We start from the raw sequence: 27,063 nt of genomic DNA, 5'->3' as shown, positions 1-27,063 counted from the left end.
AATCATTGCCGCTGCAGGCTGAATACTGAGAGAATATATAAAAATAAAAAAATACTCGGCGAACGAGAAAATGGACGATTACAGAATCTGTTGGCATTTTTCAACGGGTGTGTTATAAAGACCATACCTTGGCTGTCTTAGGGCCAATTTCACCAACGTCGGTTAACTTTAACCTCCGATTAAATGATATCTTTGTCTCTTTTTAAGAGCACATCTGAAAAGAGACAAAGATATGGTTTAACCGGAGTTTAAAGTTAACCGACATTGGTGAAATTGGCCTTTATTAGTCATACCGCGATCCAGTTTTGGAGGCAAAAAAAGAGAACAAAAATTAGCAAAGAGAAGAAGAGAGAGAAAGAACAAAAAAAAAAAGAAATAGAGAATGATAAGCAGAGAAGTGGAGAAGAAAAAACAGACGAAAATCCGCAATTACGGCAAATCACTTGGTCGATGAAGGAATTCTTCATTTCCGTGAAACAATATTGTCTATCATATTGCATTTCTACGAGTGTATATTTGTTGATTGGTTAGTTTTCTCTCGGCAAATAAGACTTCGAAACTGCCGCGGGGACGAGAATAAAACGAAAGTTCATTTCCGCATGATGCGACATCACACATTCTTAATGTATACAAAATGCCTCGGATATTGCCTTTCATCGACTAATTATTACATTTTGGAGTAAGTATTTCCTTAATAAAAATATCAAAGTATTTCTAATCTTTTCAATTATTATGATTATTTATTAGTTGAAAGATTTTTATGAATGAAGCTTAGATAAAGTAATATACTTGTTAAATAAAAAACAGAATCTTCAGAAAGATTTCTGATATCAAATATATTTTATTCAATTTAATTTGAAATAAATATATTTAATTTTATATTTTTTAATTTAAGAATTAAATATTAAACATATTTAACGCAAAATTTTAAAAATATACGTAGATAGTATTCGAGTATATAATAGCACAAAATTCGGCGGCGTCTATTGTTTACGCTTTGTTGTCATTCTCGCGACGAGACTCGAGACTCGAGCTGATAGGGGTGACGATTATGATCGCGATTATCATCTCATCTATAATAATGAATTAATATACGCATAATATTGCGGATGCATTATTTCGTAGTATCAGAAACCATAATTCGCAATTTAAAAAGAAGTCCGCGTCATTAATGTCACGTGTGATTAATGTCAAAAGTGCGCGATCACAATATTCTTCAAATTAATGCGCGTGTAATCAAGCATGTTTTTGCGACTGACAAGTGTTGTGTGAGTGTCAAAAAGAAGCAACAAACGATGACAAAAGAAAGCAGTCTGGGATGACACTGAATGGCGGAGCAACCATTTAGAATTTTGCAACCATTTAGAATTTATGTATTATTTATACAATTAATTGCTTGCTTAATTTCGCGATAGTAATTCATTTTACACAGTATAATACAATCTGTAAAGAAGTGAATGCCGCGAAAACTACAAATAAATATCACGCCATTCGTGATGTGCACTGTAATGGTGCTGCAACATATATATATGTATACTGTTGGGACAAATTATACGCTGAAAACTCCAGTTGCGAGCCGAACAAACGAACAAACCAGCGGCGATGTAGACTCGCGTAAATTTCATCACCGCCGCACACGCGAGCAACCATGCGATTCTATTTTTCACTGACAAACGCGATAAAACGTGTTAAATCGAAAAATCTTTAATGACGCGCACGTGGCGAGTATAATGGCTATGCGTGCTTAAATTTAATAGATGTCCATACCTTCATCCAAAGTACTAACATATCGCGATATGGATATTGTTAATGACAATAATAAAAAAATCTTAAAAAAAAAATTAATTAAAAGTGATGTATGAATAATTACACACATATGCGCGCAACACTATAATTTACATGAACTTTTGTTCTTATATACTTAAAAAAAAGGGTGTCCGGTTATTCGCGCCCCACCCGTCAGATGCAGGTAGAGTAGGTTAAATCTAGTAGAAAAGTCCTCTACCATTTTGCAATATTCGCAATAATTATTGAGAAATTAATTAAAAAAGATCGGCCAATTCGCACGCCTATACAAGCACGTGGCGAGAAGAGACAGCCCACTCGAGGCTCCAGCATTATCATGCTATTGCCTTTTGAAGATCGCTCCTCCCCACGCCTAGCAACCGCGTAACATGAGACTGTTTCTTTTCGCCGCGTACTTAGTAACCATGTAAGACTGGGCTGTCTCTTCTCGCCGCGCGCTTGTAGGGCGCGCGAATTGGCCGATCTGTTTTAATTAATTTCTCATAAATTATTGGGCAAATCGCAAAATGGTAGAGGACTTTTCTACTAGATTTAACCTACTCTACCTGCATCTGACGGGTGGGGCGTGAATTATGTATAGTATTTTTTTTATTTAATATACATTTGTTTTGTCTTTAAAATATCGAAATTTATATATAATTAAAATAAAACTAATAAAAAATAATGCATTAAAATAGTATAAAAAATAGATTGAAAATATTTAGATTCAATGAAGGAAAATGATCTCTAATTTTGGATATTACGTGTATAATATTTAAAAAATGTTCTTATCATTATGACATTGTGTTAAGTTTTAAGGCACAAACATAAATATCAAAAGTGTTGATAGCACAAGATTCATGTGAATACAAAAAACAATTCTATAACAAAAGTTCTGCTGTTCATGATACTGTAAAGAGAGTTGCAGAAGAAAACGCAGAAAGAGTACGGTAAAAAATGAAAGAAATATTGATCAGAAAAGTTTTATAATTTTCGTTAAATATTGTTTCCGAAACATACTGCATTTGGAAAAATGACATTAGGAGCTTTCATATAACAGCCGTATGTAAAAAGGTCTAAAAGTTTTATACCGATGTTTAAAAAAATGTTTTGAAAAATGTTAAATTTTCTAAAACTCAATTTGAAGTAATGTTAAAATATCTTTATTGTAAAAGTAATTCGACATTTTCAATTATACATTTCGCAAGTTCTTGCAATTTAGAATTTCTTTACAAATTTAAAAATAATATTTTCAATTATATATCGTAATGGTAACAATACATATACGTAATAAAGATAAATTGTATTACATAAATTGAATTTTAGTATACCGATTCTTTATTTATTTTTAAAAAATTTAAATGTTTCTTTACATATAACTTATTTATTGCATTAAATCTTTTAGTAAATGCAATACGCTCTTCGAAGTCACTAACGCATGATAATTACGTGTAAGTATTTTGAGGACAAAAAGAAATAACAGGAGATTCCGTAATACGCTTGTCATGACAGGCGTCAGTTAACTGTGGTGGTTACGGGAGAAAAATCAGATTAATGCTGCCAGCCGGAGACGGGCTTCTTCTAAATGCAAATTACTCGCCTTCGTAACGCGGGTAACGCGGATGACGTAGACAACAGGCCGCGATAATTTGTCGCCCGACATCAGTGCGCGCCTCGTTATACCGGGTTACCGTTAATACAACCGAGTGTCTAGCCGCGAATTTCCATAAACCTCTCGTTGATGACAATGCAATTATTTCCGAGTACGATTTGTTATCACGTATATAGAATCTTGTATAAACGATCTCTTCTAATTAGTCGCAAGACCGCTAATCTCTTTCGTTCTTTTACCTCCCCGCCCTCTCTCTCTCTCTCTCTCTCTTTTATGATCTTTTAAAATCAATAGTTAAAAATTAATAATTAAAAACGCGATAAATATAGGATGTAGATCAAATAAAAAATGAGTAAAAATAAAATTAACATAATATTATTCATGTCCGTTTTTCTCTCTATGCATATTTTAACATAATATAAAATGTTTTTCCTTTATAAAATTAGACAAAATAATATAATAAAATATAACTGAATTTTATATTAACCTTTTTTACAAAATCTTTTTTCGAGAATGAGAAAAATACGAATTATATATTACTGTCTCGTTGAAAAGCTCAAATATTATATATAATGTTCTTCATGAATACAATTTCCCCATCGTATTACCCATAACATTAATAAATAATTCCATAAAAATTATCACTTTCAGTACAATTTTTTTCCTACGGATTTACTCTCTATAGTCGCCTACGAACAAACCAAGCGTATTTTCATCTCAATAAAAAGAAAAAATAATATGCGCAATCACAATCGAGATAAATACTTTCTACTATTAGCTGTTTTATAGTATGGGCTTTAACCCAATTTTTTATAGCCTACCTTTTATATATACTTTACTACACGAAGATTAAACATAGCTCCACACAAGGTCGGCTTTAAATTCAAGGTTTCAGGTTGTACATTTTTATGAACTGCATTTCAACTGCAATCAAATTCTTTATAGATGAACTTATTGTTTCAATTATAACTTTAGTTGTATTTCAGTAATTACAAATTTTCGTTTTCTTTCTTAAATTTTAATCAGTATCTTAAAAATTAAGATAAAGTACGTAGTAGTAGTATGTAGTAGAGATATACGCGGCTCAAGAACGAGAAAAATATTTATAAAACTCTGTCCCAGTAAAAATTTATATCTGCTTAAGATGTTATAAAAAGTCAATATCAACGAGACAGAGAAAAGGACGAAATAATTTATTCGTTTTCTCTGCAGTTTAAACAATTTATTGTTTGCGATAAAATTCAAGATAGAATTTTATTTATAATTTTATTTGCTATGTTAGAGAAAAAGAGTACATTTGAAAAAAATAAAATACATATAAAATGCAAATAAAAATAAGCACGGTACTAAAATATGCTATATAAAATAGAACTCTATTCCAAAATCTGTTCCAAATCATAAAACATTTAAAGTGAGCTTTAAAACAAAAGCATTTGTATAAATACAGTGTTCGAATATAATAAAATATTAAATATTATAATCAATACACGTATGTGCACATACACACAGACCCATGTATGTGTATAATATATATATCCAAGTTTATACAAATTTAAAGTATAGTTAATATACAAATAATGAAACAAATAAATTAATATTTTCATATCACACGTTGTTTAAAGGGCTAACAATTTTTAAGAGTCCAAATATATTCACAACTATTTTAGATAAGAGATTGGATTGCAGGTGCTATGCAATGTGACGCGTTACTTAAAATCCGCGGCAAGTACCCGGTCGTAACGAAGTTTGCGAGGTCATATAACGGGTCAAATACTTCCCGGATCCTGGAGAGACCGAGTCACAAGAACCGTGACTCGAAGGGAAAGTTCTATGAGTGCCGCCGCGGCACTCTCGGCGAATAATTTATTTTCACAATGCAATAAACCCCGTGCCGGAATGTAACTATCCGTTCGCGAAAATGAAATTTTAACGCAATTGTCCCTCAATAAGAAAGTCAAAATTCACACGATTTCTACGAAGTAAAACATAGAGCAAATAATTCTGCATACGCTTACGCATTTCAGAGAAAAATTTATTGTATTTGCACACCGTGGAATCATCATGTATCTAAAAAAAATATTTTAGAAGACTGAAATCGAACTATCGCCAAAGTATCGACTCTATATAAATTCTCGTTCAAAAGTGCAAGGAAATAAATTTATCATAGGATTGGATTATCTATCATTCGGAAATCATGAAAAGTCGTGACATTTTAGAAAATCTTAGAGACATCTGAGATAATAAAATTATTATTAATATTGTTTTAAAAAATTTAGTCTAAAAATTTTATTTAAAATGAAAATATTTATTTTCATATTATTTGTTTGTTGCAGAAAAATAAACATTTAATACAATTACAATATTAACAAATAACGATACGAATACTTTTAATAATTCTGAATTTTAAATCAAATGTATATATATTTATATAAATTTTTATATATTTCATATATGTATAATTTATATCTCATATGTTTCTACCAATGCAAATATGATCGCAAGATAAACTAATTTCATTATGGAATGATATAGTTTCAATGCAGATATGGAGCTTTCGTAATTTCCTCGAATTTCCTGCAACTGTGAAGCAGTGATCAAGTATGTGGATTGATATTATTCTAATTTTATTCGTAATTTGATACCAATCAAGAATCAAACTTTACAGCAATAATTGCCGAATTATTTTCAAATTATCTGTTTTACACACTCATATTTCAATATATGAATATTATCAATTCTACTTGATATAAATTAATCCTATGATATAAACTTTCGTGTAAATATATACAATCTTCATTAAATATCAAATCATAGATTTTTTATTTGAGTCTCTAAATAAATGATATTTTCTATGCATATTTATACAACTGAAATATGTACATAATAAAAAAATCAATTAAGTTCTAGCGAAACGTTGTCAAATATCGTTCATATACTCTTAATTCGAAGTACGTTAGGAAAGTACTATTTGACATTAATAAGGGAGATGCCCTCGAGATAGTTCTTATCGTCGGCGAATATAATTCATTATCGAGCCGTTTCGCGTTTATCTGAGACTCGGCGATGAAACAACGGCGATGCAGCGTCAAATGATCGTGACGAAAAGTACACGATTTTCGCGAGAGGGAGGAAAAATGGAACTTATAATATAGTGGCACATCTATCGAAATGAAAGCAAGGCAATGAAGAAAAAACGGAAAGTGTGTCAGGGCAAATTGCGCGGCGCAACGCCGTCAGGCAACACATGACGGTGACGCGAGTTTTTCAATTAATCAGAAATAAACGATGTCAACGGCAAACCGGCGAAAACCGATGTCCGGTATAAATGTTATTTATCGTCAAGCACGTGGCGGCCCCGTAGGATGTTTAAACGATCGTCCAAACGTCATTGTGTCGCATGTTTTACGTGTATATCCGACGATGGAGATTTGTGAGATTTTCCCGTCAGTTTTGACGCAGTTTGCTCTCCTGGCGATTATTTACAAGCGAGAAAAACAGGCGGGAAAATGAAGCGGATTGCATAAACATTAACGTACATATCTGCATATATATTTTTTTATTATTGGAATAAATATAAAATATTTATCTTTTAGATTTTTTTATCGCCCACTTCTAAAGCCATTAAATTAAACATGCAATAGAAATTTTTTTAATTGTTTAAAATATCATTAAAGTTTCATCACTATAACAATCTCTTTTTTTATCGTTTTGTTTGAAAACTAACAAGCGAGAAAAAATAATTACATTTAACCTGTATCTGATTCTGCAGTAGATTCGCTATCGTATAAATTAACTATCAAAGCTTGCTAAAATTGAAGTAATTTTTGCATAAAATTTTATATAACTTTTCTTAAAATTATAAAAATCTCATATTTTATAAATTATATTGTAATGGAAAAATTTATTTACATACACACACAGAGTTTATACTATAATTTGAAAAGCGAGAAAGATATAGAGAACAAGTTACTCAATTAATTAATTACATTTTTATGCTTTGAACAAACATATTATTCAAATAATATCAGAAAAAACAATCCATATGAGCAAAATGTAAAACTGACAAAAAATTAAAAAAATGTAAGCAAATATGGCAAAAAAGCACCACTAAATGATGACGAGTGAAAATCGATAGTCAGAGTCGTGAGCAGTCGCCGATACGAGACGGAAGAATAAATAGTTCTTGACACGAGCAATCGAGTAATTATTCAAAAGTTAATGGTTTTTCTTAAACATAAAAATCGCTGCATCTGCATAGTTCCTTTTAACGTATATCAATGTTTTTATATGATTTCACAGCAGCGCTCTATGTTTTATATAAACCACACATACTTCGGGGATAATATTTACGTTGGCATAGCGAAAGTTTCTATTTCATTTAGACAGAATCGATCCGCGGCTAGTAATGGAAAAAAATTGCAAGAGATGCACGATCCAGAAACTGATTTCTCGTACAACCAATTTCGCGAACCGGCGTCCTTGGCAACGCGGTCCTCTCGATCGTGCAGACTACTAAGAAAATAATCTAACCGCGGAAGCGATTCCGAGGGACTTCTAACGTGACCGTCAGTGAAATCCAGAGTATCGGTATGCGCAATGCACCTAATTCAACGAAGACCGCAGGAAAAGCAGTACCATTTTTCTTTACGCGGGCGCGGTGTTCACGGCATGATGAAATTTACAACGGAGCTGCATATCCGAAACGAGCGTTATTTATGTTGACACGCAATTAACTTTTTTTTCGCTGCTTCACCCATTTACATCGACCTGGATGCAGTTGCACTTGCACGCTGCGCGCAATAGCGTTGGGGTACATATATATACAAGGATGCAATCGCGGACGCGCGCAACATAGCCAGCGAAGACAGTCGAGAGAGACTAGCGGCCAATTATTTTTAATGTCTCATTGTATTCTCCCTTGCGTCGCCATTAAGGTTAATAGCCCGCAGCGTTCAAGGCGCGTCGCTCTTTTTTGGGGCCCATAATTAAAGTCAATCGCGTTACCGGAAACGGTCCATTAAGCGCACTCGCGGATAAAAAGAAAAGTCTCGATCGAGGACCCAGCCGATCCGCTTCGTAAACCTTCTCTGTGATCGTCTCGAATCTACGTTTTAACGCATTCATTTTTCTACGTGTAACCAGGCAAATATACGAAATACCGATATTTTTAGTATTTAATGTTCCAGATAATATTTTATTTTTATTAAAAGAACTATCAATATTTTGTTCTTATTATTTTTCAATAGGTTTTATTTTAGCTTGAATTAATTTAAGTTTTAAAGATACCGGAGTGTCTCATATTAAAGATTAGAAAGATGTGAGAGCATCTGCATTTATATTTGCCATAAAAGAGATCTGCAAATTGATTCAATAACGTGTTTAAAGAAAACGTATATTTAGAATATATTAATTATTTTTTTTTTTTCCTTTTCTACTCTTATCTTTTCCTAATATTTTTATTAGATATCATATATTAGATATCATATAAAAAACTCCATTTCTTATATATTATATTTATTCTTGTTTTGTTAGATAAGAATACAAATTATCATAAATTTTAAAGACGTATTCCTTAAGTGCACGCGATAAAGATGGTGTGTTTTTGTGCTAAATACAGAACGTAAATCGGCTTTCGCGACTCTGCGTATTTTTGTCCATCGTACAATAACCCCTATGTATACGCCGTGGGAGACACATGGCGCGCGTGTAGTCAATTCATCGAATGAGAATATAATGGAACGCTCGAAACGCGTTTCTACGAGGGGGAGGAGGACTTTCTCTCTCTCTTCTCTTTTGGTACGCGGATAATAACACTCATTCGGATATTGCAATGAGAATAATATAAAATAAAAACAACAAAATAATTATTATCAAATATTACACACTAATATTACGTATATTGTGTGTATATATATATAGCATATTATTTCAATGAAAACGTTTACAATATACTCAATTTATATTCATATTAACAAGAACATAGGTGGTAATACATATTTTTGGAAGTATTTTATCATTGACATCGCATTGTTTCTATTATTTAATTTTTGACATGACATTATATTAGCTTTAAAAAATTTATTTCATTCAGGTTATCAATAATTAAATTTCTCTCTCTTTTCTCTTCCTCTCTTCTCCAACTAAAATATTTCTTTATAAATATAATATAATAATATTTAAGCTCCAGTTTTAATTCTGAATTAAATATAGTTTGTACAAAACATTATTTGAAATATATGAAAAAGAATAGAGTTTATCCCAAATATATATTTTTACGAACCTAGATAATATTAATTTATTAAAATTGAAATTTTAAGCTTTCAACGATTAATTTGTCAATTAATTAACAATAAATTAAAACTTGTTATTACTTTCAATTCTGTATGACGGACAAAAATACTGTAACATTATCATTTTGATTTGTCGTAGCACACACTGTCGATTTTTTTTCTATAAAAATTATATTCGTACAGGGTTTTTATAAAACTTATGTCGCGAAAAGATCGTTCACACAAAATTCGGCATAAAGAAAAACGCGAAAACGCGCGTGCAAAAACACATATCTATATCGGTCGGCGATGAACAAGCATATTCCATTGCACAGAGATATTTATTCGCATGACACAAACGCGATTCCGCGCGCACGACTAAACGGCTGACACTTCCACCGGGCATTCTCTTTTACGCTATACTGAAGGAGAGGGAGATCAATCAGTTCTGTATGTTTGATGTTTCAATTGTATCAGTCAAATACCCGGGCGGTGCATATATCGAGACACGTCGTTTCAAGTGCCGCCGCCGCCATCGTGGCCACTGCCGTCAAGCGATATTCAGCTGAGAGCGGAGAGTAGATCCCGAGACTCGATTTCAGCGCGATACACAATCGACAATGAAGCGTTCCCTGGGTGTTGTAAGCGTGTTGTCGGCCTGGGATACGCGTTAAATCACAACCGGCGGCGATGGAATGCCGCTAGCCCGTACTGATTCGATTTCCCGGCAAAACATTGCTGCTGAAATACTTTACAATGGGGCATTTTACATGCGCGCGGCAAACTCCACCCCGCGTTTGTCCGGATATTGCAGTGTGTGCCAGTAGAGTTTTCCCAGTAGACGACAGTAGACGACACGAAACAAAATGTAATTTGTACTCGATCGAAAGACACGGCATAATATATGGACATAGAGATGTAAGAAATGTTTATAGTTTATATGTATCTAGAGATTCTCCTAAGCGCTAGATTTTGAAATCTTTTACATATTTTATGCATTAACGAATACGCGGATTAAAGATAAGCGATTGCTATTAATATAGAATTTTTTAATTAAATACTTTATCATTATATATATGTGTATACATATAATAGAATAAAAGAAGTAAGAGATAATAACGGTAACTGATACATAAAGTGGTATCAAATGTTACGCTGCACTAATTAGGAATTGAACTTCGATACTGTGCACAATTATATTTCGATTAAAAGCTCGCGCTCGCGTCGGGCTTTATCGCGCGAAGAGAAAAACAGACGAGACGTCCCATCTCGCAAGAGCAGCAACACGGTAAGGCTGCTCGTTCGTTTCTACCGTGTAGCTTATCCATAACGATTGAACAGACTTGTCCGAGCGTAAATGTAACGATAATGCAACGCCCAGCTCGCACGTCCGGCTCTACTATCTCTTGCTTCCTTCGTCTCTCTTTCTCTCACTTCTATCCCCCTTTCCTTCACCCCCCGCTTTTACGCCTTCTGCTAACCCACCCACTATTTGCTTTTGTCTCTCCATCGATTCGTGCACTCGCCATTATTATAGAGAGATAATGCTCCTATACTCGACGCTGGACGGATTTGCACGGCTGCTCGTGTGAAATGTGCAAAAAATTTAAGAAGAGGAAAGGGTGAAAATCATAAATATTACATCGCACGTCTCGTTATTTTCTTTCTAATGTAAAAAAAACTTTCATATATACCCTCTCGATTCGCAAAAATGTTACACGATCTGCTTTTTATTGAATTATCGTCTGCGAAAGTTTACGTACATTAATCTGTCAGAAGTAAAAATTATGTTCGAAATTTGAAGGAATTGCTCTTTTTAAATCTTTTTGTATACATATAAATGGCAAGCGTAACTATATACGTAATATGTAATGAGATTATAATAAAATTGTTTCGCTTGTTTATCCAATTCGATCGACCTATCTGTGCCACCATAAATGTTAGCGCGCATAATTACATTGGTATATGCGCCTGATATTAATGCATGATATATTCACCGATGCAACGCAATGACTCGCACAAACTCGTGGGAAAAGTGTCAACTGTTTAACGTATAAGTATTCGCATTAGCTACATTAATTATGTAGTTTACGTCTCCATTCATTTCGCCGGCCATTGTAAATATCGTGACGGTGGATCGAAAAGGCAATCGAAAATGATAATAGCACTGTCGAACAATTGTTATAACTTTCCCAATAATCGATGCTTTCAACAAACCGATATAGTAACAACACCGATGGCGGTTTGCAAACATTTATCGCGTACAAATGAACGCAAAATTCGTTGCGGCACGTGAAACATATGTGGATGCACGTGATGAATCGTTCGTGGATCAGTGCGCCTTCATGAAAGTTTTAAAATAAAGAGTGCATCGAGAGAGAAAAAGAGAAAGGGAGAGGGAGAGAGAGAAAGACAGAGACAAAGCACTGAACTTTCATACAGAAAAGTATGGAATTTGCGCGCAACATTCATACATATGTGTATGTACATACATATGCTCACGTGCATCGAAATTGTGGATCAAAAGATTACAAGTGACTATTATATCGTCGCGCGAGACTCCACCAACGTGATATTGACTATCTCATGAAAATGGTAGATACAAAGATGTTTCTGTACGTATCTACATATTGTCGGAATAATGCAACCAAATCGATTTTATTATTTATTAACAATTATAAGTACGATTTTGAAAATCGATAATTTATACAAAACAAGGAAAAAAACAAAACTATGCAGTCTAAATTAATTTTTAATTATAATCTCGCACAAGATGGCTTCACATATTAAAATAATTAAAAAAGTACGTTTATTTTAACTTTTCAAAGCAAGCATTTATCACGTTTTGAAAATTCTCCTTATGCGTTGTAAATATTTCTACCAATGCAACTTATTTTTTAGCAATATAAAGAAATGCAGACTTTTGCATTCAAAGTACGATCGAACTTGTCAATGACGCCAATATAAGTCGGAAGAGTAACACGGCTTCTCCCTTCGTGTATTTATGTATTGGTTCAAGTTTATCGATTGCGTAAATAGAGTTGTTCGTCAGACGAGAATCGAATGCTGTTAATATTACATGATTAATGCCAAGTACTTTCTTGCTTAAGACTTTTTAAAATTAATCGTTGGTATGTACGTAAAACACAATGGCACATATGTATTGATAGAAGTAAAATCAAGAAAATACCTCCATAAGCTTAATAAATAGGAACGTATTACCGATGCTGTAAAATATTCATCATTCGCGAAAAAAAAAGTATACAAGCATTTGAAAATTCAACTTCAGTGCGCGATGGAGATCTCTGTGATAACTCCTCGATAAGGGTAGAAATAACAAACAAGTACGGCTCATTTGTTCCGGGGGATCGGCATATGACTCGTTCAATCGATTTCTTCAATCGTGTATCGCATTTGCGTTCGCCTTTTCTTGCCATGCGGAAATGCGAAACGCCGCCGCATGCAATTGCGGGTGGGTACATATGGTCGCATGAAGAACATCGATTTCCCCATGTCGCGTATGTCACGACACAGGTATATAAAGGCATTGTTGCCCGTACAGAGAAAGAGAGAGGGGGGAGAGGGGGGGCATCCTTTTGCGGGCCAACGACACACCAATGTACTATCCATTTTTCTCTCCCGCACCGTGGTTCTCGCGAATGGCGAACGAACAGATAAACTGTGTATGGAGTATATGTATAGGGACGACGAAGGAACGGGGCGAGGACGAGATAGCAAATCAAAAGGGAGCATTAAAAGTTGTCGATGCGTTAGTCGCGCTGCAACGCGATCGTTGCCAGAAAGGACTCCCACGAGACTCCATAGGGGAGGCAACGAGGATGACAGTGAGGATGGAAAGCCATTTCCCTCATCCACCGAGTCATAAAGCAGATACTACAGTTCTATCCTCGAAAATATATAAATCTTGCCCGGCGGCCTGACGTAATGCAGGAGAAATGAGTCTTCGCGCGTAAAATAAATGATCAGATCAGCCGTCGTTTCCGGGAAAGACATTGGTCTCGAATAAGTACGACGGAATACCTTGAATAAGGTTTTGAGTCGTCTACGACGACAACGATAAAATCAATGTTCCGTCGCCTAGCTATTGTAACAATGTTTAAATAAATGAATTTACAGCAATATAATCCTAATGTAAATCAATTGAATAAAAGTTTTATCAAGATTTTCGAATGATTTAAACTTTAAACTTTTTTTCAGTTTTCCGTTCTTTCGATTAAGTAAACTGTATAATTAATTAAAATAATTTAATAATTTAATAACTTCATTTAATAACTTCAACTATTATGCTAAATATTATTATAAAACACAGAATCGCTTTTGTCAGATAATATTTCACTCGTTAATCAACATTATAATAAAATCGTCCTCTGATTAGGTAATATTCCAATAAATCATAATTATTCGCATCAATGTCTAATTACGAGTGAATATCGAGAACTTGCCATGTTTCAGATTCCATTCTACGTATATATATACTAATATGCAACTGTATACTTTAATATCATAAATTAATATACTGGAATAAAGTTCATCAAGAATGTGAAACAAATATGACGTTGATTAATCAAAATTATATACATATATATTTTTGATCATTAAGTAGTATTTATTTAGTTTTTATATGTCACGTTCTTACTCTATAATCACAGAGATCTAGTAAACATTTAGATGTATAATAAATTCTTTTAAAATAATTTCTTAAATTAACTCTTTATAAAAATTATTAATTTCGAATACTAATAATTCATTCTATTGTCTCTAACAAGAAAAGGCTCGTTTCTCATAAGTTGGTCGAAAATTCGCGAATTTTCAGTGACGGACTTTTTATCAACTCAGCATTTCGAAGCGCCTATCGCACTCGTAAATCTCCTCGGCTGTCTGAAAGCACTTTTCTGCAGTACGCGCAAGTAACGTCCCGTTTATCAGCGCAGAGCGCAAGCATGACATTGCCGCAATCGCTGACACCCCGACGCCCAAATGTTGGAAAGATAGCGGAAGAAGAAGTGCGATCGCTATTTGGGACTTTCTTACTATCGCGAAGACAGATGTAATAAAACTACTGACAGGCTGTTTGCTCTCACTACTAAGACAATGATTAAAGGTTTATGAAAAGCGACATATTTTTATTTTTATTTTTGTGGTAATGATAACGGAGAATTAATAGATAGAATAATTTATAATATTAGATATAATCGCTGAAGATGTTCATTAAAAATGCTTAATAATGAAATAATGGTAAAATTATAATAAAATAATAAATACAAAAATATTAAAAATAATAAAAATATATATAATGTGTCGCAATTTCCATTTTTGGCAACTGGAGACATTAATGTTTATAAATTATTATTTTTTTATATCAAAATGTATCTTTTTAAATGGAAAAATATAATTACCTAGATAAAATATATTTCTCATTTCTTCAAAATAATAATGTTTATATTTTTTATGAATTGAATATAAAATGCACTCTATATAATTGTATATAGAATCTTAGTATACGCAAAAATTTGTAATAAGTTTAAAAACATAATTATAAAAAAGGACAAATAAAAATCAAAAAATAAAAATCTATAGTACATAGAATAATTATTATTAATTTGTCAATGTTTGATAGAACAAATGTTAGCATTATATTGGAAATATATGGAAATGTAATTAATTTAAATTGATGAGAACAATTCGGCATAGCTATTATGGGAAGAGTACGATAGAAATGTTAAAATTAACATGGCCGAAAGTTCAGTAATATTAAATACACGATGAAGGCAGCATTATAATATAGTGATGAACAGTTGTTGGAGTTTGAATACCTCTCACGGATTATTAATAAAGTCGCGGATATCAAAGATGTCGATTGTTTAAAAGCGATGACGTAACTCGAGAATGAATTGTTTTGCGCCCCAACCAACTATGCTATGCAATATGATTTGACAGTGACAGTTGCTCTTCCTCTCCATCATCAAATATTATACTAGCACATTTCGACCGTTCAGCACAAATTAGTAACGAGTGCAGTCATATACATACATATATATCGTGTCTTGTTTCCGAATAATAGAGACATAATATTGAGATATTTTCATCATGAAGTAACGTTGAATTTATAATAGCCAGCATAAATAATAAAAATCTTACGATTATGATAATTTTACTGCAAGTATTATATTTTATGGATTATATTAGAGCATTTCGCGGAAATTGATTTTATTTTCATAAATTATAAAAAGAATACGCAAATACATATAAAATTGTTTTCGAAAATAAAATAGTCTTTTTTGACGAAGGTCATTTTCAAATTATTTATGAGAATTTATTTCTTAGAATTTTTTTTTCATTAAATCGACAAGTTTTAAATTTTTCGTGCTTTGAATATATTTTCTTATTTATCTGATATTTGTGTTTAGCAACAAATCCGGAATACAATTTTATGTGCAGTCGGATCAGAGAATTGGAAATATTACGGTCACACAATGACTTATGCTTTCGCACACACGATGATGCATTAATATTTAAATAACATTGCTGTTTATACTCTTATCAAAAGGATACAATTAATATTCATAAATATGAATCGACAAGCACACATTGTATTTTAGTTCAACCGTGAATGCGATTACCGATGTTACGAAGGGCCACAGAGTTGTTGTGAATTTCGAAATATCGATTATTAATTATTAATGTCGTTAACGTCAAAGACGCTAATTGTTCCGAACAGCACCGTCAAACTTAGAGCAGTCCTCGAACCACAACTCTAACTACGAACTTACTGACTGTCCTTGATTACGCACATTGGAAACTATAACGAGGGTTTCCAACTTTAGCAACCAAATGCAAAAGCCTTTTACACAATATATATCTTTATGTTTAGATGTACTAGCATACATAGGTTTATTATGCGTTTAACATCTCAAAATCCATTAGAATTTAATATTAAAATATAAATATAGAATTTGCTGAATAAAACATTGAAACGTAAACTGTAGAAAAAAAATTTCGCAATTTCTAGCCTTTGAGTAAAATTTATTTCACTTTTTTTAAATTTTCTAAACCTAACATAACATCAATGCCATTTCGATGCATTTATCTCAGTTCACGCATAGCGAAACAGTGAAACGTGTATCATGGCTACGCAATGTGATATAATGGGTTCGCTGTCGAGGGATTTTTCGAAAAATAAATCCTCGGGATATGGATAAAACGTCGGCGCGATGATACTCATAATTTCACGGAGCCGCGTATCGATTGTTACCGGTCCGATGGTTTCGCGAAAACGAAACGCGATCCGACGCCAAGCACGGTTCACAGGCGTAATCTCTAATGCGTAATATCGCGCGTTCACACCGGGATGAGCATCGCCAATAAAACGAAACTGGCCGGATCGGCATCCCGATATCGTGCAGGCAGAGTTAAAGTGGCCACGCGGTCAATGATTTTGTAATCGTGATCGATAAAAACTTTCATGAAAAAAAAATGACAATTTGATCAATTCCGAATCTGTCGGCGATAAAACATTTGCTTCGAATCGAGTTTATGAGATATGTAATATTTTACAACGCATTGTTCTCTCTGTTACATACGTGAGATTTTTTTTAGTGACAATAATATCGATATGTTATTCCGGATAACTCAATTTTTGGTCGAAATTGTACACTGGAGTAATACAATACGAATCTCTCGTTCAAACGTACAGTACCTATTTCTCGGATAATTTAATCAGATGTACGGTGAATCCGTATATCTGAGAGAAATCGATTTTTTTAAATCCGCATTTCTCTCTTCTTGTGAACTAGATACTATGAGAGACAGCATTTTGTTATTCCATGCATCGAAATCTAGGGGAATAATGTGACATTGTTGCAAATGTAAGCGCAAAGGTATTGTTTACTGTCGATAAGTCTCTCGTTAAAGTATGAAACGGGAAAATCTGTCGAGGATAACGAGCGTTTTATTCGCACGACATACAAAAGCAGAGAATGCGCGACTGTCATAAAATTGATTTTCACATTCACACTATATATGCATAGCTTCGTTCGATACACTCTCAATTTTTTCCCTCCATTTACATTCTTTGGAGACATGTAGCTGCCGAGAAAAAGGAAGCTTTCCTCGCGTCATTTAAATTATTGACGATGCATTAACACGAATTTCCGCGACGTTGCTGATGACGGCACATGCTTTTTCGCGAGGACGACAGAAAGCGTCTTACGAACGATAAAAAGTCCCGGTTGATCTGAACTGTAAAAAGACGCATTATCAATCTCACCGGATATCGTACGAAAGAGAAAAATGCACGGAGAGGAAGAGAAAGAGAGAGAGAGAGAGAGAGAGAGAGAGAGAGAGAGAGAGAGAAACTGCAGGTGTGTTACGAAGTCGCAAACTTTTATTGCAGAGTTGGTAGAGGATGGAAAAGAGTGACCCAGAAAGTGAGAGACGGTCTCAGATACTACCTGCGAATCCGTGTCGCATCTTAAAGAATCTCGGCGTATATCGCGCTAACGAGAATGTACAAAAGACATAGGAGTCGTCGAGAAATAAGAATGTAGTTTATAGGCTTACGAAAAGAAACGCAAAGAAAAAAAACGTCCTAAGCTCCTAAAGCAGGGAGAACAAGAGAAAAAAAAAGAAAAAAATGTGATAAAGACAAAGAGTAAAAAAATTGGAATGTAGGTAGTTGTTCTTTTTGGGAAGAATACAAAGGAAGACCTAATAAATGAGATTGCAAAAAAACAGACACGGTCTACAAAGAGATCGTAGGTAGACGAGTTGAATATAGTAATAAAAAACACACATTTCGAAGGAACAATCGCAACTTGATAGATCAGTCTTAATAAAAATTATCACATCATAATATATCCAGTATTTATTTGCTACAATAATGGCAACAAAGATAAAGTAAGAAAAATGCCGAACAGAGCGATCCAAAGATAACTAAAAGCGAAACGGGTACAATAACGTTTAAGATACATCTATAACGATCGGTTGCATTTTCACAGAACCAATATTGCGATGTAGAAAAAGTAAAGATATTTTTAAAGATGGCGTTAGAACATCGACTGTTAAAACAGCGCTTTTGATCAAAGTGAAATCTCTATGCACCGGTAACATTTCTCCGTAAACTCAAACGCGTCTTATTGAAATTCCGCTTGTGTAATGATAGAAGAAAAAAGAAAAAGAAAAACCATGTTATATTAGGACAAACATAATTATGTACGCGATTCTCAAAGAAAGAGGTCCAGAATAAACGTAGAAAATTTAAAACACGACGACGAGAGGTCGCACGAGAAAAAGAATAAGAAAGTTTCCTTCGAAAGAAGCGAAAGATTGAATAGAAGGAAACGAGGTCATTCGCGAATATTTTCCGAAAGTTCTGCATCATGTATGGGCACGATATTAAACAAATATTAAATATTTTTCGAATATTTCTGAAAGTTAAAGTATCACGTCAAACTTTTCTCCGCTGTCCCACCGCATGGAGAATCAAAATTAATATTTGTAAAATACACAATTCCGAACATCGAATGTTACTTAAGCGAAATTATATAATTTTTAAAAATAATAAATATTAATAGGATGGAAGAATGTGGAAATAATCGACCAAACTAGCGTGTAGATAATTTTATTCCATATCACGACGTTTCGACCATGTGGTTGTGATCCTTATCGAGTGATAAAACTGTAATTATTTATTATACATATAATGTGAACGTGCGTAGTCCTGATTAGTACAGTGGTATTCATACTTACAACAATTTTAATTTGAAAGTGTGAGACAGCCTACAACATATCTCAGTAAAGGATCGTCAACAAAAGGTAAGGACCACAACCACATGGTCGAAACGTCGTGATATGGAATAAAATTATCTACACGCTAGTTTGGTCGATTATTTCCACATTCTCCTATTTATTGACTAGTGACTATTATTAATAAAAACTTGGGAATTTATTAATAGGATGATTTCGTGTGTGTAAATATTTGCATATTTATGATTAATTCATTAGTTATTCATTATTTTATAGTGATACTATTTTAAGTTTGTATTAATAATTGCTCAAATACTTATCCCGATTACATTATAATATAATATTTACATGATAATAATATTAAATAATAATATTTACATAAGAATGTTTTTATCATTGCAGTCTTTTACTTCGACACTGAACAAAAATTCAAGTTTTCAAATTTCAGTTTTACCACAATACAGTTAATTCCGTAATTTTTCATGGAACGTGACAAAGTCAACATTAAACATTTATCCCACGGTTGGCTACGTTAATGATCAAGAAAAAACTAGCAACATAGAATACAACGAGAATAGAACGCCGCAAAGAATCGTGTGCAGAAAATATGAAAATAAACCTAGGTAAAGAGAAAAAAAAGAGGAGAAAAAGACAAAAAAATATAGTGAGAAAAAGGACGTAAAAATAATTATAATATTATTCGCAGGGGTGCATTGCGGTGTCGCGATGTTGGTACAACGAGAGAGGGAATGAGATGGACAGAACGAAGTGCACGGAAAAGAACATCGGTGGCTGCTGCTAAACAGAGCGACGCGCAGTGAAAGGAAGAACGAGCGGCGCAAACGTAGAAAGGAAGCTCTCCTTAATAAAAGACAAGGGAATATCAGCGACCTCACGCCTGGTCGTGACAACGACGTCCGCATCCCATTCGCTTCAGCATCCTTTGAGCGAGAAGCCATCGTTCCCTCCCTTGTTCCCTTCGCGTTCGCGCCCCGCGCATTCCCTCACCCGTTCCATGACCCACCGAGATACAGCCCCTGAATCCAGTACAATCCGACAGTATAAAGGGAAAGGGAGATTATATTCCGTTGTGTGTTGTCCCTGTCTTTTCACGTCGCGCCCGCGTACTCTCTCGACTAAACAGGCCATTTCATCATCGCTCGCAATGCGTTTCCGTATGTTTTTTATTTTTTTATTTTTTTTTCTTACAGTTTTAATCGTTTTCAAAAAGCTGACGTAGCAATTTTAAAAACAAAACCAAGCTCGATGCAATTGCGACAGTGCAATTTTCAACAAAATTTTTTTAGCTTTTTGTTACTCAATCATGTTGAAATTCTACTATCGTGCATATTTTAAAAAAAAGAAAAAATACGAAAAATTGGATTCGCCCGAATCTATGTAGGTATACATATAATTTTATTTTTTTCTTTGGTTTCATTGGTGTAAAGATAAAGAGAAGATGCGATCTTATATTGTGACTTTGTAATAAAATGTAAGAGAAAACTGATCTAAATTTGCTAAATTCATATTTAATCCTCCATCCTCTTTTAATCATATTAACCATATTTTCGTAAGCGTACGTATATAAGAATATAGAAAGCTTTTTCTCCGATAATGTCGCGTGAGAAAAGCAAGATAAGTTTTCGCAGCAACTTTTATCGTAAGAAAACCAGGAACGTTTTCGCACGACTCATAAAATCGAACGTAAATGTTCCTTCCTTACTTTCTCGAGTTATAGATACGGGATGTATGCTTCCTCTCGCACAATTCGCTATCTCGAGCAACTTCCACGCACGCACGATTCGCGAAATATGCTCGCGCGTGCAATCTATTTTAGGAATGGCTGCTTGCGAGAAATAGTTTGCGGTTATACATACGCGTGTTGATACATATGCGCGGACGCGGCATTAAGGGCGTGCAAGGGAAACGGATACATGTGAGGCCAGACGAGGAGAGAGAGAAAGGGATATCGATGCATGCGCGTGACCCCGATTCGAATCAGCCGAAATGCGAATCTCTCCGAAAGAGAAAGAGAGAAACAGACAGAGAGAGAATTCAGAGGCACTCGGAAAATAATTAGACCCATCGAGTTCCGGTGCACGGTCTAATGAGAGGCTTCCTCGGGCGGATGCGACGGAATCTCCGCGATCTCCTCGCGCGGAATGCTAATCGCCCGCAATTATGCGATTGCATTTCGAGAGGGAAGAGAGCGGACACAAAAAAGACGCGAAACAGGAAATTTATATTACATTCGCGTAATCTTTTATTCCGAGCGCGTTGCGCTTCAAACGGTAAAGACAGATTTGAATATCGTTTTATCTCTGAAATTCGTCATGTATGCAGAAAAGAGAGTTGGTTCTTTCAAAAATTTCGATAAAATATTTTCTTTCGTTTTCGTATGACGAGAATTTTGAAGAGGATCAATCGTGTATGTAGATTAGTTATTACTGGGCTAAGTGTCAAGCCTTTATTTAGGAATATTTCTAATTTATAATGGCAATACATTTTCATTATGCTCTTTTATCGAAATTTTCTTCTAATTTATAAAAATATAGTTAATAGAATTAATATAATTTGTATAGACAAATTATATTAAAGAAGATATATAGCTTCATATACATATATATTTATGTTTATAAATTTTAGTATATTCCATTTAAATTGTTCTGTTACCATGTTTTTATTATATTTTATTTAAAATGTTTATTGCGTCATAATTTGAAGTCTTGCCGAGTTTAACGCTAAACGATAAATGTTACTAAAAATTTGTTTAAAAAAAGAGAGAAAATTTTATTCATGCATTGAAATCTTTAGTGCGCCGTAAAATCATATTTACGTTGGATAAAAGCAGCTATAAAACGCTCTATAGATTAATTCAGATTATAAGTCCCTATTGCGCGTACGTGCATTATTGGATTGCATAGCTGAAATCTTTCATGTCGACGCTGCAGTCAAATTATGCATTTATCGCTCATTACATGATCATCTTACCCTTAGCATGATAATATCGATAGAGTTTCACACACAAAAGGCAGAAAATGTAATAACGGGTGAAAAGCCAAGTTAACGTATGCCTTCATTTAGGACACATAAAGGCAATATCGTCATTAAAATTTCCTGCATCAAAATTGCAGTTAAATTATGCAATCTATCATACATTACTGACCCGCTCCCTGTACTATCGTAAAATCTAATAAAAATTGGCAAAAGGATATTCATGCGCGATTATGTAAATCCACAAACTCTCTATACGCAACTAATATATAAATTACTTACACCCCCACAACCCTTTATGTGTCGATGAAATAATTAAAATATAGAGATGATATCGATCAGTCAGTTATTAAAATTTATTCGAAAAAAATCGAGAATATAAAAAAATAAGTATAATATAATTATTTCGAAATAAACTTGATTTACGTCACTCTTTCCACATAAATATTTTAAATAGTACCTATAAATTCATGAACATTTTTTTACCGAGAAATGTTTAATTATTCAATTCGAAAATTTCATTTTTAAAGACAACCTAATTCTGACACATGGTTGAATCGTTCATAAATCGATTCGCATATAATCATCAACATTGCGAATTCTTCGCAGAAGGATAATTCGCAAAATAATCGGAAGCCAGACTTACGTGTCGCGTCCGATATCTCGGCGAACAGCGCGATAGAGAGTAATCCAACCACGAGGAGAAGCGTGGTCAGGAAGAACGATCCCGAGCTGCAGCCCATCACGGCATCACTACTGATCACCACCCGATTCGCGCAGTAGTTCTCACGCCGGATATCACCGACGGCGTGTCTCGAACTCTCGGCGACGCGAGAGACGACTCGTCTCTTCCCAGCTCAACTGAGCTCGAGGATCTCACTGTCAACCTCGCGGCGAAAACGTCCAGCTGTCATCCGCGCGAAAGAGTCCGCTCGAGCACCAGCACCACCACTATCACCGCGAACGTACCGAGCGCGCGATTCAGCATCGACGATGCACCGCCGGTGCACGAGGAGATTGCGGTCTCGCCGCGAGTAAACCGGACATTAACCCTTGGTTCGCGTAGGGCATCTCCTCCTCCTTCCTCGGCTTTCCTTTCGCGAATCGGCACTTCACAGACTGGACCACAAAAATCGGCGCGATCGGCGAACGAAAGAAGAAAAATGCGTTCTGCAATTTACCCGAGAGCCTCGCGTCAGGAAATCCGACCGATTTCCAGACACGATGGCTAATAATAATCGTTACGGAGAGAGGATCGCGACAACGCGAAACGCCCCTTCGAGTTGCGGTGAATCGGTTGATTCACTGCCGCCGAATGCATATAGCCCCGCTCTCTGCTTGTCGGACTTTAGAAGATCCCGATCGAATTCCCCTGGGCGTAATGTCGACTCGTGAAGGACTCGTTAAACTTGGGCACTAAAACGCTATTGTAAGTGACGCGAGTCAAATCGCTGGGTAAATTCAGTTCCACGAAGAAAGAGCTCGCGTTTAGTGTTAACATGTGTATTGTTAGACTAGATTTATTTCCGCCACTTTATCTATCTGCCGCTTACGTTAACGGAGCAAGGCGAAAACATTGTTTACCCCGGATATAATGCATGCGATTTTTAAACAAAAATTACAAAAGATTGCGCTAATTGGTAAGTTGTTAACATTTATTTAAAATAATTATAAAAAGCGCGATTATAGTCGAGTGTATTTATCACGTTGTCCAATTATGTGAACAGTATACAAATGTTCGATTTAACAGCAAAAATGTTTATTATAGATTATTTGCTTTATTGAAATGAACACGCCATTTATACGATTGTAATCCACACGTGTGTATAAACGAGTATCAAAATCCGCGACAAAGTGCTCGCATATGTAATACTGCTACGAGAGATCGCCATTGTATTCAACAGTAACAACGTTGCGCGTCCACGATTGATCCGCGATTTTTAAGGCAATTTCGCAGAAATCATTCGAAATAGTCGAACGCGCGAAATTGCCACCAAATGATCGCGATGCATCAATTAATGCGCGGCCGCTTTTATACGCAACGTGCGATTATGTAGAAAATTATGACCCACAATCGTGAAAATGGGAATGCCGGCGCGAGTCATTTAACGTTTGATTTCCGCACCGCGATGATTTACGCGGCTAATTGAGGTATGTCGAGGCTGCAGTCAAAATCGCTGTCGCCAAAATCTGGCCCTCGCCGAAGGGTCGAACAAACGAGCGATTCCGAGTATTCGCATTGGACGGGGGCATAAATCATCTTCGCGTTTCACGCAAACGGACGGTCTTTTAAATTGATCGTCCCGGTTGGCCGGTGGTCGTACTTGTAGATTGATACACCGATACGCGCTCCGGCATGCCTCGAATATTAAAAAAGCCGGCCATAAATTATCTCGATCTCGATATCGGCGCTGAATATACGCTCCGACTGATGTCGGGAAATTCACGTAATTAGAATAATGTAGGATGAATCGAGAGAGAGAGAGAGAGAAAGAGAGAGAGATCGATCGCGATATTATTTTTCGAAATAATTGAAAAAATCCATCTCCGTCGTGTTATGTCTGATCCCAATGAGTTTTTTTTTTTTTTTTTTTCAACGCAGTTACGATCTCTCGCGAAGAGCGACATTTCTCCGGCGATTTTTCACCGCGACCACCCTATATTCTAAAACAACAAATGACGAAACGTGTTATTCGTTCTGAAAGTTTCCGTGGTAAAAATTAACGCGTTCGCTCCTAACTTACGTCGCAATTCCGGCTTTCGATCAATCGCGCGCGCTCAGTGTGCAAATGTTGATATTTGATATTACGAAAACGAGGGAGATTGCCACGGGGGGATGAGACTGAGCGGAGTCTCGTCAGAGTACGGATGTCCGAAACTTACGAAAGTGGGTCACGACGCGTATTTAAGCAAGCAGACTCCCCGGTATCGGTTTATTCCCACCTGCAATCACCGGCCCGCAAACCGGAGTACACAAAGTCCCTCGTGCATATGCATGGCGCGGTCGCTTTGTTCGCGACGACCCTTGAACCGTCTCCTCTCGTCTCCACGCGTGTTGTTCCTGCGCCACGATTGTTCTCGTAGCCGCCGATGCAAGGGCTCGTTCGTCGCATTCTCCCCCGCCCCCTGTCCTCCACCCCGTGCGCTAGAAACCGGGAGTAAAATCACGCGTGCGCTTTCCCTCCTCCCTCTCTCTTTCGCTCTCTCTTCACTCGCCCTCCAAAAAAGAGAGAGCGAGTAAATATCCGACAGCATGTACAGTCGACATTTATTTTAAGAACAAGCTACGCGTCACGGACAGCGAGCTACCCTTTCGCTCATAAATCCCATCGACGTCAAATCACAGTTACAAACTCGTATGTATTTTTTTTCTTTTTTTTTCGGACAGGAGGAGAGCGCGAGGTCGAATAGAGAAGGATGATACGTGATCCCCCCTGATAACGCGGCTGCGTCGGGTATCGTCAGCCTGTCGGCCTGTCGTCGCGTGTTTCTAAAGCTCGTTCTCGAATACGCTAATGGAGGTAGATAACAAAAAAAAAAAGCGAACGCATCGCGAAAATCGAAAATGCATCCGCGAGGCAGCGAGCGCGAAAATAATCGAGGGGGGGCCGACTGATTCACCCTACCCCTGCGAAAGGCACGTGACGGGCCTTTGCGATCGGCACGCGAATTCCGGCAACCGTCTGGAACACGTGACGATCGATCTCGCGTGAGAGAACGATTGCTAATCTCGCGTTTTTTCGTTCGAGAGCATCGCGCTCTTTCCAGCGTCGAGAATCGTTTGCTTCGGGAGAATGTTATTTATTATTACACGCAACTGTGCGATCGACTACGAGCTCTATCTTCGTCATGACTGTCAAATATTACGGTTCCGATGTTTCTATTATGAGAAAATTCAGAGAGCCGACGCTCTCTCTCTCTCTCTCTCTCCGACATCCCGACCCAACCCTCGAAAATCTTTGTATCGAACACGCGGGGGGTATCCGCTACAAAAATTGTCCAGCATCCCTTCTCACCGGGAAACCGGTTAAACGACGTTCCTAAAACGACGAGAACCTTTTCGACACTCTTTGTGGTGAAAATGAGTTCTCTCTCTTCCTCTCTCACGGCACAGCGAGAAGGACGAGCATCATCCGACGACGCACTTGAAGTATCGAAGTAAATCCCCGGAGTGCACCGTGCAGATTCCACAACAGGCGTCTCGCAGGGACGTTGCTCGTCGTCGCGAACAAACGTAACGAACGTCTCGCGGGATCGAGAAAAACGACGGACAAACTTGCACACGGCGGGGAAAACGAAACGGATGTATTCGACGTGTATATATTCGCGGATTACGACGCGAGATGCGGCCACGATCAGCGAGCTCCGAATGCGCGCGTCGCGCTCTCTCGTCTCTCTGGCTCCGCTCTCGGGACTGAGAGTGTGGAGAGAGAGAAGCATCGTCGGACTTTCGAGGGATTCACCGCCACCCCTACCGGCGTGGTGGCCGATGCCCCTGCCTGCCTCTTGGCAACCAGCTTCCCCGTCCGCGCCGATCCCACCACCGGGTTTCCGCGCCGCTCGTCACCCGCGCCCCCCTCGTCCATCGCCTTCCGTCATCCTCTCTTTCTCTCTCTCTCTCTCTCTCTCTCTCTCTCC

At 36.2% G+C, this 27,063-nt stretch overlaps 1 protein-coding gene across 10 annotated transcripts in view; it reads right to left on the bottom strand.

Annotated features, from left to right (window-relative positions):
- Tei (irregular chiasm C-roughest protein teiresias) overlaps positions 1-26,831 on the bottom strand; it is a 328,890-nt gene extending 302,059 nt beyond the window's left edge. For 3 of the 10 annotated variants that reach the window (XM_083050429.1, XM_083050438.1, XM_083050437.1), the window contains exon 1: positions 23,072-26,831. In XM_083050429.1, the coding sequence (XP_082906555.1) occupies positions 23,072-23,168 (97 nt within the window). In that variant the 5' untranslated portion in view covers positions 23,169-26,831. The remainder of the gene's footprint in view (positions 1-23,071) is intronic. The other 7 variants (XM_083050432.1, XM_083050431.1, XM_083050435.1 and 4 more) reach the window with 7 other exon arrangements.
- Between the last annotated feature and the right edge of the window lie 232 nt (positions 26,832-27,063).

Source organism: Prenolepis imparis, unplaced genomic scaffold, assembly GCF_030444845.1.
Source record: "Prenolepis imparis isolate NDT839.2.m4 unplaced genomic scaffold, iyPreImpa1.0 SCAF_11, whole genome shotgun sequence".
NCBI lineage: Eukaryota > Metazoa > Arthropoda > Insecta > Hymenoptera > Formicidae > Prenolepis > Prenolepis imparis.
This window is presented reverse-complemented; position numbering and strand designations above follow the sequence as displayed.